Source organism: Crocodylus siamensis, chromosome 7, assembly GCF_052110815.1.
Source record: "Crocodylus siamensis isolate JL-2025a chromosome 7, ASM5211081v1, whole genome shotgun sequence".
NCBI classification, from domain to species: domain Eukaryota; kingdom Metazoa; phylum Chordata; order Crocodylia; family Crocodylidae; genus Crocodylus; species Crocodylus siamensis.
In genome coordinates this window covers 42895357-42911016 of record NC_143401.1, presented here as the reverse complement: position 1 = coordinate 42911016, position 15660 = coordinate 42895357, and the positions used below count along the sequence as shown (strand labels likewise).

Here is a 15660-nt window from a genome sequence, read left to right as displayed (position 1 = left end):
GTTTATCAGCTGGCAATAGATTCAGAAAGGAGGAAATGGAAATTAATAAAGGTCTGAATTCTTTTAGATTACTTAATTAGATTGAAAACTATTTGAGGCAGAGACTATTTCATTCTATGTTTGTAGAACACCTACTACACTGGTGTCCTGAGCCATAACTTAGGCTGCTAGGTACAATGGCACTGCAAATAGTCCAACCTTCCTGCAGTTACAGTAGGGATACTGTTGTTGAAGAGTTTTACTGGAAGAACCTAGTTCATTTCTCAGCCATTAGAGCTGATTTACCCTAGCTGAGGATCTTGCTAATAGTTTAGAGAGTTTTCAAACAAACAGTCCCAACTCTTAAGTAATATAACAACATATGCGGCTTTTATTTGTTTTCTAAAAATAAATAAAAAATTAAATGAGGCCACTGCTTGTACGATGGAATCAATGCTTCTGATACATTATTATAGTAATAGCTTTGCTGTGTATATCAAATAGGTGCGATGTTACCTCTCTATCTGTTCATTATTACCTTATGTTCTGTCTGACTTCATAGATTTCTTTTAGAGTTGTCCTTTCCTTTTGCATTATTGCAAAGAGGTGTAGATTCTTTGGGAATTTTCAAGTATGGTCCCCAGATGTGTTGCATATAGACCTAAGTCATTATTTAGCTGCTCACAACTTGGTAAGTTCAAGTCAGTGAAAATAATAAAATATGGTCTGAATGTTGTTGCTTTACTGCCCCAGTAAGATTGGTTCCTCTAAAAGAAATGTCACCAGCTTCTAACCTCTGACAAAGTGGATATACACTTAACTTTGAACAAGCTTTGAGAAGAACCTTGTGCTTAAACAATTTCAGCTACCACATATAATTCATATCTATGTTAACTGGCCAAAAGAAGCTGCTTTTTTATTCAGCTTCATTTTTAGCAATAACTTAAGATGCTTTCTTTTCAGAGCCGGCACTGAATACAGATCAATAGGAAGCATGGCTTTAAAGCTCAGCATTCAGCAAGGTCCGCAGTGAGTCTAAACTGGCACAGCACTAGTGTTTTCAAAGGAGCTATGCTGATTTACCCCAGTGAGGATCCAAACATAAAGATTTTACTCTATCAGCTAAGTTGTTCTTGTTCTCATTAGGCTTCATCTACAATGCATTAATGCTGGGTTATAACAGCAAGGAACAGCAAGGAAGTTGGGAATTTCACTCTGCAAGACAAATATTGCACACATGTAATTGTAACTCAGCATTAAAAAGTATCAAGTTTTAACTCTGAAATTAAAAAGCACAATTAATATTTTTTTCCATTGTGACAAGAAAATATGACATACTATTCAGAAATAACAGCAATGCATTCTCCAGAGCTAGTGGACTGCAAGCAAATCCAAGACATCAAGTCACATTTTTTTGAGGAAAATGAAGTATTGTTTCTAAACTAATGAGTAAACAGAAAAAGACACATTATTAATGTTGTGCCACGGATGTCACTTTTGAAGAAGCTCATCAGCAAAAGAGCACAACTGCAAAAAAAGTATAGGCACTCAATTTCAATTTCACTTACAACCAACTTTGCAATGTAAACATCTTGGAGGAACTGGAACATCTGGGATCATATATAATCCCCATTTTTAAGCAGAACTGCTACACTCCAGTACATTCAGTGTGGAGTTCTGTTTAAAAATCAAGGGCACAACAGGCTCTTGTAGTTTACCAAATTTATGCAAGTGCTCCTACTTCATGTCAGTAAGCTATTAAAAATGAAGGGCCATATTAGTAGCTGATGTAAACTGTTATTACAATGAAACTCGGCTGATTTACCCCCGCTGAAGATCTGGCATGAAAATTCAACTTCTATTTTAATTCAACTGTGAATAACCCTGTCTGCATGTGCATATATATGCAGGAGTGTAGGATGGGTGCATATTATATGACAAGTGAACATATATGAATGTTCTGAACAGTCAAAATAAAGGTATACATCTAAAACAGGGAACAGAAGTTGAATTCTGAATTTACTTTTGAGAACTGAAAGGCATGGGCAAAGAAATATTATTTATGTTCCAGGGAAAACTTGTTCATTTACTTAAATAATCTCAAACTGCAGCAACACATGAAAGATCTGCCATAATTGATCTGCTTAGCCTCTGTTGATTTAACTTCTCAACAAATCACTAAAAAATGGAATATCCATTGTGTATTGTTGATTGTATAACATAGGCACAAGTGCAACTAAGTAATTAAGCACACAATTAACTTTAAGCAATTGAATACTTCTATTGAAGTCAATGAGATCGCTTACCTACTTAAAATTTGGTGCTTAACCTGAAACATATGCTTAAGTCTATTCCTGATCAGTGCTGTTTAACTTATCCATAGACTGCCTGACTTAATGAGACCTAAGCACCTGTGTAAAATTAAATATTACAGTTCTTTGCTTTATAACAGCTATATGGGGTGCAATTCTATGAGACACTGAACACTTTGGACCTAATCTTGCAAAACACAAACGTAAGTTTAACTTTACACATTCAGTAGGCTATTGAAATCAGCTGGACATTGATCAATTTGTCAGTATTTTGCATGATGGTGCCAATAGAGAGAAATTGAATAAACAACAAAAACACTAAAGACAATTCCTAAAAGTACTTTGTTCATTCATTTTTAAATGGAATTTAGTTTAAATTATTTATAATAGTATTATTATTTATACTAGTATTATAAAATATACTGATAACATATGGATTGATAAATATGTGTTGTGAAAGTAAAGAGGTCACTGTAAAATAAGGCTTCATTGCTCAATTCTGGTATTTGCTGTGGAGAAATGAATAGTGCCTTGCTGGTGTAAAGGCTGCAGATGAGAAACTTTCTGAAGTACTTGTTTATTAGCAGCATCAGACAAGAGCACTGTGGCTCAATTATTCTGCACTGCCATCTGTTTAGCTTGAAGGCATGATGTTAATGAGGATACTCTTGTAGCCTAGAACTTTTGTATCACTTGCCTGTCGGCAAGACCAGAAATAAAGACGCCTGAAATGGAATCACCCTATTAACCAGCAGACTCCTAACTCTTGTACCAATCCCTTGTAAAAAGGGGCAGCCTTCAACTGTGGGGAACCAGCTATAAGGAGGCAAGCACTGAAGTGGTTTAAACCCACATTTTCATTGCTTCTTTTGCATCATACTCCTCAGCAGTACCTAAGGACCGGAACCTTAATTTATGGTAGGGAGGTGAAAAGCAGAAGGGGGAATGATTGTGAGGGAGAAAAAAAAGACTGAATGTTTTCCTCTTGGTAAACAATACAGTAAAAGCTGCGTTATCCAGCACGTTACCATCCAGAATGCTCCATTAACTGGCATCTGGCATTAGCAGCATCTGTTGTTTATGGCAGTGGATCAACGCGGCAAAAGTGAAACCACAAGTCCCACTGTGGCACTTCCAGTTTCGCCAAGCCCCACTTCTTGCTTGAGGACCACGGCCCGAGGCAAAGTAGCCTGCGCAGGACCCCCCTCCCTGTCCCTTGGCACACTGATGCCAGGGAGTGAAAGCCCTGGCGCACCAGCAAAGACGCCTCCAACCCGTTGAAGATAAGCTCTCAGATAATTGGCATATTTGATTAACAGGCACCCTCCACTACCTATGGATGATAGATAACAGAGCTTTTAGTGTATATGCACAGCCTCCCATGATCAACCCTAAAGTGGTAAACTAGCATACACATGGTAGATGGAAAACAATTTCAGTTAACAGATAGAATTCAGGTTCATACATTCATAATACTGTTACAAACACAGAGAAAAATAAACATGATGTAAATAAAAATCCTACATGGACCAACTGTATCATTACTGTAAATTTCATCACTTCAATGTTATTATTATTCTTTTTAATTAGTTTGAAACAGTACGTGCAACTTGTACCAGACTGTACCACCCTCTTCATCTGGGTTTTCCTCAATAATGGCATTCTACTAAAGTGAAGGAATTCAGTCAGCAATAGAGCCTACTTATAGCAATACATCTGAAAAGTTTTTAAATTATTCAAATTCTGAAAGCTAATATTTGCCCAGCAGCACCAAAAAAAGGAAAGAAAAAGGAAGGTATAAAATTTATACTAATATTTGGGAAGGAATCAATGTTGATTTTTTCATATTACATTGCAGTGGGCAGATTTTCAGACAAGACATAAAGTTAACTATATGTGTTCTCTATCTTTTTCTTTGACTGAGGCACTTTATAGCCTTTCTTCCAAGATTATAGATGTGGCCATAAAGTGCTTCTTAAAAAACAAAGGGGGGAGGGGAACAAAACAGAAGTTGTGTTTACAGTCATGAATTTAGTCTTTGTCTTTCAGAGCTATGACTTTAACAGGTAATGTTTAATCCATTATATAGAATAGTCCTTGAAACATAAAGAAAAGAAATCACACCATAGGGCAATAGGCACTATAACATGATCATTTCCTCACTGTCAAATAAAGCTTTTCCTTGAATTACTCCTTTGAGTCCTTGACTCCTTTATACTTTCACTTGTACACTCAAAACACAAAAAAAAATATGATCGTAGGCTTTGCTTCATAGCTCTACCCATACCCTGAATCCTCTTATTTATCATCATAGATTTATATATATATTTAGTTCATTCATATATATATATCGCTCTCTCTCTATATCACTGATCCACACATAACGTTTAATTAAAAAGAGCTGCACCCCATGGAATGCATATGAAAACACAATTCAATAAACCTGTGCTTCCCCTTAGAAACTGCATGGAAATATAATCCTTGTTAGAAGGAAAGAGTTCTGGTTGCTTTGTTTATTGTTTGCTTGGTTTTAGTTATAATTTATGTTTAAAACAGTTGTTACTGCTTTTGCTAATGCAAGCTGTTAAATTCTCTGAGTGAACTGCCATATTGACTAGGAAATAAGGTTCTGAAGAGGAAAAACAACTGAGTAAATAAACTTGTACATTGAGAAATGGATATTTTTCAAATTTAAAAGACAAAATTAAAAAAAGAAAACTTGTAACAAAAAATCTTGAAATCCATGTACAAAAATTACTGCCCTCAGTCCCAGTAACAGGTCTTCTTTGGCACTTGAGAACGATCACAAGTAGTTGCCTTTTTATTTATATAGAACAAAATTTACAAAGTCATTCATACATTTTTTTTGTGGGTTTTTTTTTGTTTTGTTTCATTTTTTACTGACTTCGAAAATTGGGAATATTCAAAATACACTTTTACCCCACTTCATTCTTTCATTATTTACAGATATGTACAAGAAAAATGTAAGAGTTTTTGTTTGTTTTAAATTTGTATTAAAAAGCTCTGCTGGTTGTTTTTTGTTTGTTTTCATTATATGGATGTTCCATGGGAAGGTTCCATAGCTTCTGGAATGACTCCCCCTGGCACAGACTGAAATGCCATTGGAATGGGTGTTTTCACAGGACTCTGACGAAATAGTCCTCCATTTGGCGACCTGTGTTTACACTGTATAGAGGGCATGGTGGCTGAGCTGCTAAGGGGCAATGGCAGGTTACTACCAGAGGCAGCTGTGAGTGTCCTGCTGGCACCATGACTTGTCTGTTCTGGCAAAAAGGTAGAGACAGAAAGTTGCGTGTTCTGGTATTCACGTACTGGCTCCAGGGTCTGACTTGGCTGCATACCACCAATCTCCAAGGCTGAAATTTCAATAGATGCTGGAGAAATTTGCTTGTGAGCTATGTCTTCATCAATTAAACTGTTCATGCGTCTGTGGACCTGCTCCAGATTTACTTCTTTATCCTATTGAGATAAGAACAATGTAATCAGGACAAACAAAATGATCTCTTTCTCTCTAATCCCAGCTTTAAGCAATAGAAAGAACTGGTATTCATCAACTTGCGGTGACTTTCTGTTTGCCTAAGCAAAAGCTATAGGTAATTGTAACAGCTCAATCTGATACACCATTACCAAAGAATACCTCAAACCAAACCAAAACAAACACAAAAACCAACAAACCAATCCCGTCCCCAGAAAACCCCCACCTTATTTTAATTTTATCCCAGAAAAATCTGAACCCCTTAATCTATTTATACAGTGATAGAAAACCAAGGATCTAGCTGAACTGATAGGTGGTATGGGACAGCAACCTAGGCTCCTAGGTTCACCCATGGAATCTCAGCATAAGTTTAAGATAAAAAATAAATCTCCAGCTCTTATCATTGGGTGCTTGACTGTGCAGTTTTTACAACACAGTTTTACTGCACAGTCATTTAGTACTTGCTTACTTCAGTACTAAATAACTGAGCAGTAACTGCCAGTACTGCACACTGCCAGCACCACGCAGGTCATCTCTGACTCTACTGTGCAGCAGCAATGAGCTTGTTGCTATTGCACAGTACCAGTGGCATTACAGTTCATGCCTGCCGACACTATGTAGCCATAGGAACAAACTGCATTGCCATAGCTCATCACTACACAGACATAGCATCTCATGTAGACATGCCCATTGAGAAGAAAACCAAAAACATGAAATGAGCATAATGCAGGGATGTCCATGAATCAGCAGTGTGTAGAACATTAACTCTCCTCCATGTCAGCTTTGTTCAATCATCTCAACAAGGATTTAACTTGGTGATAGTTAATTAAATATCAACTTTCCAACTATATCATTCTTTGCTTAAGAAAAAAAAGGACAAGAATCAGAAAGGTATTCAATTTGTCGAAAGTGATGACATCATATTTATGTGCAAAGAGTTAGAGTCAATTGAGGAGTTACAGTCACGTCTTTTTCCTGAGTCAGAAAGGAGCTCAAGGAACCTAGCTAGCCCATGGGCATATTCAAGCAATATCAAGGGTACGCTATGGCCAGAGAGCACATTCACAATTTGAATGGCTGCATGGTCTACTATGAGCAGCATCTCATTTTGGTAACTGTTGGTTGCAGGTTGTGTAGTGAGCAGAGCTTAGAAGAGTACTACCATTATTGTTGTTGTTGTGGTGGTGGTGGTTGTTCCCCAGTTCAATGCTGAATAAGAACCCAGGAAATACATAATGTATGAAATGTGTCGGTCAGAACAAAATAAAGAATTAGTTGCCCCCCACCCCCAAGAACTTACTTTGGTGCTTTCCAATAGCCTAACATATTGCACTTGCAATGGCAAAGCACAAGAAAATATACGGTCTCTAAAACAGTTTGTTTACCAGATCAGTGCTGCATTCTCAATAGTTAGCATGGAAAGCAACACAAGTTAAGACCGAATTTAAGCATAATGAAAGCATGTATGTGGGTTTTAGTAGTAAGTGCTATACTGACATTTATAATATAATGGCAATTTTGTATTATTTCCCCATATTTCATAAGGCTGATTCACAATATTTAATGTTTTCAAAATGCAGTTCTTGGTTACTTAAATTGAACACTGTCCTAGAAACAAATCATCCATAGACCCAGCAGGAGGTTCTACATATCTAATAGAATCCTATAGTGTTAATGAGCTGATAAAGTGGGCACATCCTGGGGAAAGAGCATCTGATGCTTTTGTCTCTAGATAATCTCTGGTTGCCAGTGCAATAGTTTGTTTTAGGGTTGTGGCAGTCTGAGAGTTGTTTAAAATCCAGGCAACTACTTACAACTGTTCTGACTTATGTTAGAGACTAATCCATTGGCTTTGATCTTTAAGGAGGGTGGGGGTACATCTACATGTGCAATTATGAAGCATGAATAAACTGTAGAGCTTATTGCTCTGGGGTTTCTTGTTCCCAGGCACACCACTTGAATGTGCACCTGGGAATAATTAACTCCAAAGCAATAAGCTCCACAGTTTATTCATGTGCAGCATGCAGAGCCAGAGCTGCATCTCCCAGCTCAACATACTGTGGAAGGGCTGGGTGGAACACGAGGGAGATTCAGTGTTGTGCTAGCTGGTGGGAAGCCCCTACAGTGAAGCATCCTCATCTCCCAACCAGTCCCTCCACCATCTACATGTGCACTGCTGTGGAGTTTTTTGCTCTGCAGCAGGAAAGTACTTGTAGTTACAAGTACTACCCTGATGCAGAATACATTAGTTTACTCCAGGCTAATAGGGGTAGATGTGTAGAGGACAAGACATTTACTGCACAGCTAATTAGTCAATTGAACAGTAAATGTTTCCTGTAGACACACCCAGGAAGTGTTATAGTAGCTTGAAGCCACCCACTTCCCATGGTCTGCTGCTAAGCAAAGTTCGGCTAAAATAGAGAATCTGGCCTCGTTACACTATAATTTGTGCATCAGTGGGTCCCATCAGCATTCCCTCTAAGCTGTGTGGCATGTGCAGCCGCGTAAATATGCTCATGCCACACTACCAGGCTTACTTGCATGGCCATGCACGCTGCACAGCTTAGAGCAAATGCTGGCTCCCACGTTTCTTAGTCAAGTTCTTTTAATGAGAAAGAAAATCAAATAATTATGTTGAGCCCTGCTTCTGTGAGAAGGGTCATATTTACTTTTCATTCTATAGTAATATCTGATTGGCCAGTTTCTTAATGTGCCAGGCCTCAGACAAAGGAACATAATCATTAGCTCAAACATGTGATCCTAACTTAAACTCCCATTGAATTCAATCAAAGTTTCAAACAACTTATCCAAAGCCTTAGAAATCAATGGAAGAAGAATGTTAAAAATGTTAATTAACATCAACGTTTTTTGTTTTTTATTACAAGTACTGAATGTTTTGGCTTACCGAAGCTTGGATAGCTGCTCCCAGAAAATACAGTGGAAAAACATGAAATATAACATAACATTCCACGGGAAAACATTCTGTCAAATTCTATGCCCATCTCAAATTAGAGAAAATCAACAGGAAAAATTGAAAATAAAGTTTAATGACAGAGACCTAATGAATCTTACTTGAATTTGATATCTATTGTGACTTCATTTGTATAAAGACCCATATAATCAGTTCTATCCTTACTTGGCAGTCTTTCATTCATTAAACTAGATGCTAGACTAGGGCTAACATACTGAAGAGTTTTTTCACATACACAGTGCTTCAGTTCTACAGAATTTGTGATGCAAAAGTCTCAGAGGGTATATTATAAGCAAGTATTATTTTGTTAATTTAAAATATGTTTTTTATTTTAATCCTTGCAAAAATGGAGTTTCAGAGAAACAGCTACAGTCATCCGATTGGATGTCTGTGTTACAGGAGCTACCTCAGATCAACAGCTGTCCCAACCTGTATTCATTAGAACGCCACGTGTGTTCTTCATTGGTCGACCATTGACAGTCACATGGAAGCATTTGTTACTGCAACATTATGACCTTTTTCTATTAACTGTGTAATAAATTATTGGTGTCATAAATCTGGGTACTCTTTATGTCAATTGTTCATGATTTGCACTGGATTCTTAGTGGAATTTAAACATACTGCTGACTTTAGTTTAAAAAACCTAGGTGACACTATTTTTTTTTTGAGAGATTATTGTTTTTCCTAAATATAGCTTTATTTGGCTAGGAATCTGGAACTAGCAGCCTGCAGATTACAGCTGAGAGAATTTGGAAAATGTCCCTGAATGTAGTGAAAGTGAATTTTGATCCAACCTTAGTGATGAGTCATTTATGTTCTCGTTGTCTCTGCAAATCAGACCATTTATAAAAAAAACCTTTCAAATGAAAACATACATAAAACTATTTTTATTTATATTTTTATTGCAATCTTCACAGTCTGTTCCATTTTGCTTCCTTAATCAAGAACAGAGTTAATGTGACTTGGGTAACTAACCAAGAAAGCATGGCCCAGTTCCAATATTTGCAGCAAACAAATCTGAACGTGCTTGAAAAGGAAAAACACATTAGTGAATGATGTAAAATAAGGAACAGATTCAAAGCACCACTACTCTGTTTACAAAAAGAAAAGGCAGCAAAATTTAGCATGCAATCTAATATTACTATTCAACTATATTCAACTTAATTCTTTTGAAATAAAATATCAAGAGGCTATAGACAAAAATGCTCAGTGCAGGTTTTTTTTTTTAATTCTTGAGATTTAAGACCTGAACAATTATGTAGTCTTGAGATTACTGCCCTCAATGACCTAACAAAAACTAAGATTATTTTCCTTTACTAGCCAGACTTAGGTTTAATATATAATTAATGTATATTTAGATGTAACATAAACCTAACTCCAGTATTCTCTCAGCTATAATCTGAGCGCTGTTAGCTCAGATTTCCCACAAAGAGCAGTGCTAAGCAAAACCAGTAGTCTCTGCAATAACCAGTAGCTCATCAGTTTTGCAGATTTTTCTCTGAAAGTGAGCAGACAGGTAAGTGCTTGTATTTATGAGTCTTTGGTTGTTCAAAATTTAACACAGGCTTCAAGAAGGGAAGATCAGGCAAAAATCATTACATTTTGTGTCTACCTCCAGAGGCTTCTTCCATTTGGATCCCTGTATAAGTAAATAAAGAAATAAGCATTCCCTTATCAGTGTTATTTCATCTTAACCTTTTGGTGAAAAAATAAATATTAGGGTTAAAATCCTGGCTCTATTTGAGTCAATATGGTTTTTTTTATTTGGGGTTGGGAAAGGCTAATTGGATCATTTTTCAATATTAAATGTTCATGGGTATCTTAAGATTTTTTTTTTAAGGACTAAACATTTATAGTCGAATATTTCCTTAAGTCAAAAGAGACCCAAGACGGCAGTGCTAGTCTATAAAGAGATGAGGATACGTAAGCTGAACAAAATTTAAGGAAATTACAGGTTCCACTCAATTATAAATTCTTACTTGCATTCCTTTAATCTTTAAAAACATTTAAAAAAATAAATGAGGAAAATTATGCTGATGCAATGTCAAGGTTGTACTTCAGAAGGTCAAAGCTCAGATTGCAACAGGTTTTTTAATAAGGTTGTTTAGGCATTTTTCACTTTCATCTATTTCTGTAACACTTGTTAAATATAAAATTTTATATACTATTTTGTGGTGCTTTGTATATCATAAAACATGCAGGAGCGGAAACCACTACTTTTGCATATCCCAAGGGCTTGCAATTCTATTGAGCAAATTTAAGATAGTATGGCAAAACATACTTTGGAGGTGGAGCTCTCACTTGTGGAACTGTATAGGACCAATAAATGACCCAGGTTATATTGCCACTAGTTGCTATTGAAATATGAAATCATAAATGTTAATCATGAACTTTATTGGAATATCAAAATTATGTAAAAGTGTCAGTGCTAAAAAGATACCCAGTCTGAGTGAATTGGATTAAGCAACTCAGTAGAAAAGGTTCTTTTTCAAAAAATAATTTTTTACAATGTTTTCCTTCTCACCCAGACAGGAAGCCGCAAACTGGGTCATGTCTGCATCCTGGTATAATGATATTTGATTGACAGGCCAAGCACGTCTCCTTACAAAGTGACTTTTATTATGTTTGAAGCTGAATGAAGACAGAGACACAGCAGTTGGCATCTCTGCTGGAGAGAGCAGAGAAGCTGATTTGCAAGGTTTTTTTAACACCTTCAGCACAGATTTTGGTGAAGAAGCTTGGTACTGGGCTCACATCTTTCTAGTTCTCTCTCCATTTTATTTCCTTTCATTGGTATATTAACTCACTCCAGACTTAACAGTTTAGAAGCTGAGGCAGAAAAATAATGAAGAGTTTTTCTTGTAGTATGTATACTGTAGTGTCACATTGTGTATATGTAAAATATTTTTAATGATGAATTCCTAAACATCTGCATTGCACTAGTATTGGTGTACCTCTTGGAGTATACAAACTATATGTTTGCTCATAAACTTTTTATTAGCTGCCAACAATATAACACCCATTACAGTATATGCTACTTTATTTTATTAATTTAATAATTTCTATCTTTAATGTTAGCATTGGATTGAAGACAGGCTATTTGAAAGGAGTGATCAGCTGAAAGGAAGGAGTGGGAGAGAAATGGGGAAATGAATGTGTTGGTGGATGAATATAAACCAATACCTATCTTTTTTTTCAGACTGAGGAAAAAACATGAATCAACCATTTCTATTAATTACAACCATTTCTATTAATTAAGGGAAGTATTTTATTCATAAATATTAAGTTGAATTTCAGGTTTTCTCCCAAACTATCAAGCCTTTAAGGTCATGGGATGGGTTCAAAGGCTTGTGTCTATTTCAAGGGCTAGGAACAGAAATTACACATAAACTGGTATAAGTGATCAGAAACCAGTTCAAATCTGCAATACAACACAAGTTCAGTACATATACACAGCTGGCAAAATGGTGCAAACCAGTTTAAGATAAACCTGGATGGACCAACTAATTTAGGTTAAATCAGTTTATTGAACTTCTGTTCCAGATCCCCTCCAGATTCAAGTTAGTTCACAGTCCCCCCCATGTATCCCAGAATGTTTTGCACCTTCCCTGCAGAACCCCCTCACAGGGTGGGTGGGCTAGTCTTGGCCCAAACTGTCCACTCCAACCATGTAAGGAAGCATGATGTAGCACCCACAACCCCAGTTTCTGGCTTGGGCCAGTGCAGGCATATTGCTGCATTTTCAGAATCAAAAGGGAATGTCTGTTTACTTGCTTATTTGTTCTATCTATGGAGCTTAGACTAACCTGCAAAGATGGAATCGATTCAGCTTTGGGCTTCTGACTGCCAGTACTGAGCCTAGGTGCTCTAATTTAAGTAGAATATAGCTGTTATGGTTAATGAAATACTAAAAGCTGCTCACCGACATTTCTGAAAAACTCCCAACTTTGCATAAGAGCAACTGCAAAAAACACTAACATTTTCTGTTCTGGGTAAACAGTGGTAGCTTTTTAATGTTTAAGAGATATTGCACTTCTTAGCTTTGTACTGTGTACCACAGAAATGGTAAAGAATAATGCAGAGATGTGTATATAGTAAAATTAATAGATTTTTCTTCAGTGTATATTTTGTGACTGTAGTGAGTTTGAAGAAAAGTGAGATGCACATAGAACTGTTATTGGAGAGCTAGTGCTAGCTGATATTAGTGGGATTTAGGAACATTTCACTGGGTGCATCTACACATAAACTTTACCATAGAGTTGACCAATTAGCTCCACAGGAAAGTGTCACAGTCTATACATGAGCTGGTATTAGGTGCAGTAAGTTAATTACTCCACCAAAACACATGTGTAGATAGTGACAGGGGTTGGCTAGGGCATAAAGGTGCTAAAGTGTGGGGGATGCCTGCCACCTAGCCCTGCACTTTAGCACTTTAGCACCCTAGTGCTCCATCTGCCACAGCTCAAAGTGCTGTAGTATGGACTTTAGTATGGACTTTAGTTAAAGCACCCTTTTGAAATGAGCCTTAGTTAAAATATCAGCTTTGAAATGACCTTTAGTTAAAGCACCCTTTTGAGCTCTGCCACAGCTCAAAGAGCTGTTTTCTGTGGCATGAACTGCACCAGAATTTATCCCGTTGCCTTAATGGCACATGTAAATGCTCAGAAGAGCTCAGGATGATAGATGTCTCCTCCAAAAGACAACTAATTAAAATGTTTAAGTTTTTAGCAGCAAGGCTTAAAATACATGAAGGTTTCTTGATGGAGACCTTTGGATCAGTTCCTTTTGTTTAAATAAGTCTCCCTGCTTTACACCTTTTTTCAACCCATTCCCCTCAGACCTCAACACAGAGTACAAGGGAATCTATTTCACTAGATGAATCATTGCAGTCTGATGAAAAACTGGTGGAAAAGCTGAGTCCATTGAAAGGGAAAGGTCATAAATCTGGGGAAAGCCACAGTGAACTGCATGGAAAAGCCTTGACAAACTATACCTACATTAACAAATCATGAGTGGAACCATGCTAGACTGGAGACCACAGAACATGACTGCTAATACTAAAATATCAAATACAATCAAACACTTTGGGTCTATGATGGATGTGCTGACATCTGAGTAACATATCTGCATCGTGTAGTAAAACCATATTAGTGAAACTCTTAATTAGACTCAGGACACATGCATTTCAAATGGTGCTTTAACTAAAGATTATTAAACAAGTTTTAGTTAAAGTGCCCCTGTCGCCATTTTTAAATGCATGTGATAGTGTGGCATGCTGGAATTTTCTAATTGCAACTCTCTAGCACTCTGGACCCAACACATTCTAAGTAGAATGCATCAGAGCATGTGTATAGGCACCCCATAGTATTTAAGGCTTTTTAGGGTAAAAGTTATCATTCATCTGCCAATGTCATTTTTGTGATAATTTAATACAACGTTATTAATGAGAAGGATGGAACTTAAAAATACAATGAGGAAGGAATAAAGTCAAAATATCCAAATTGTAAATGAAATCTAGAAAAAGTAGGTAAGAGTATCTTTGAAATTAGGACAATGAAATTAAACTCAAAAGGTCTGGGTGAAGTCTATGTCCTAGAAAAAAAAAAATATATATATTGTTTTACTTTCTTGAGGTTACAAGACAATCTCTCTGTTCCATAAAGCCAAAATTTTATAATAGGTATAATAAGAGCATTTCCTAACTCACAAGAGATTGTTAAACATGAAGGTATTATTGGCTATGAGACACAGTGAATAATAGAACACATGCATCCAGAGAGAGAATTCTTTTTTCTTTCAGTCCAAATGGATAAACAGCCTGATCAAAATAAAAGACAATAAAAAGATTATGAAGAGATCAACTGACAAGCTCTAATATCCACAGGTTATACTACTAGTTCAGTAATATTTCCTATGCATTTGAAATGAACACACATTCCAGTTACAAAATTCCAGATACTTGTATCCAGACATAAAATATTTCATAGTTTCTAGGGTCAGAAGGGACCTGAGTAGATCAGCTAGTCTGACCCCCGGCTATGGCAGGAAAGAGTACTGGGTCAAACGACCCCAGTAAGGTGTTCATCTAACCTCCTCTTAAAAACCCCCAGGGTAGGAGCCTGCACCACTTCTCTTGGAAGTTGGTTCTAGATCCTCGCTGCCCTGACCGTGAAGTAGCGCCTCCTGATATCTAGCTTAAACCTACCCTCTGCCAGCTTGTGACCATTATTCCTGGTCACTCCTGGCAGTGCTTGGAGGAACAGAGACTCCCCCAATGCCTGCTGATCCCCCCTGACTAGTTTATAGCAGGCCACTAGATCCCCCCTCAGCCTTCTCTTTTGGAGGCTGAACAGGTTCAGGTCCCATAGCCTCTCCTCATAGGGCCTGCCCTGCTGTCCCCTGATCATGCGAGTGGCCCTCCTCTGGACCCTCTCCATGTTGTCCACATCTGTCTTGAAGTGTGGCACCCAGAACTGGACGCAGTACTCCAACTGTGGCCTGACCAGTGCCACAGAGAGGGGGAGTATCACCTCTTTGGACCTGCTGGAGATGCATCTGTGGATGCATGACAAGGTATTGCTGGCCTTCCTGACTGCCTCCCCACACTGCCAGCCCATGTTCATCTTGGAGTCAATGATGACTCCAAGATCCTTTTCTGCCTCTGTGCTGACAACAGGGGAGTTCCCCAACCTGTAGGTATGGTGCCGGTTGTTCCTCCCCAGGTGCATCACTTTGCACTTGTCTGTGTTGAATCCCATCCTATTCTCATCTGCCCACCCTTGTAACCTGTCTAGGTCTGATTGTAGCCTGTTGCTTCCTTCTAGTATGCCCACATCCCCCCACATCTTAGTGTTGTCTTTGAATTTGAACAGGGTGTTTTTTACCCCCTCGTCCAAGTCACT

General features: G+C 37.5%; 1 protein-coding gene across 2 annotated transcripts in view; it reads right to left on the bottom strand.

Moving 5' to 3' along the window:
- Positions 1-353: 353 nt before the first annotated feature.
- Positions 354-15660, bottom strand: part of GRID1 (glutamate ionotropic receptor delta type subunit 1) — a 1131580-nt gene continuing 1116273 nt past the window's right edge. For both annotated transcript variants that reach the window (XM_090057114.1, XM_090057113.1), the window contains one exon: positions 354-5771. In XM_090057114.1, coding sequence (XP_089913240.1) covers positions 5343-5771 — 429 coding nt within the window. In that variant the 3' untranslated portion in view covers positions 354-5342. The remainder of the gene's footprint in view (positions 5772-15660) is intronic.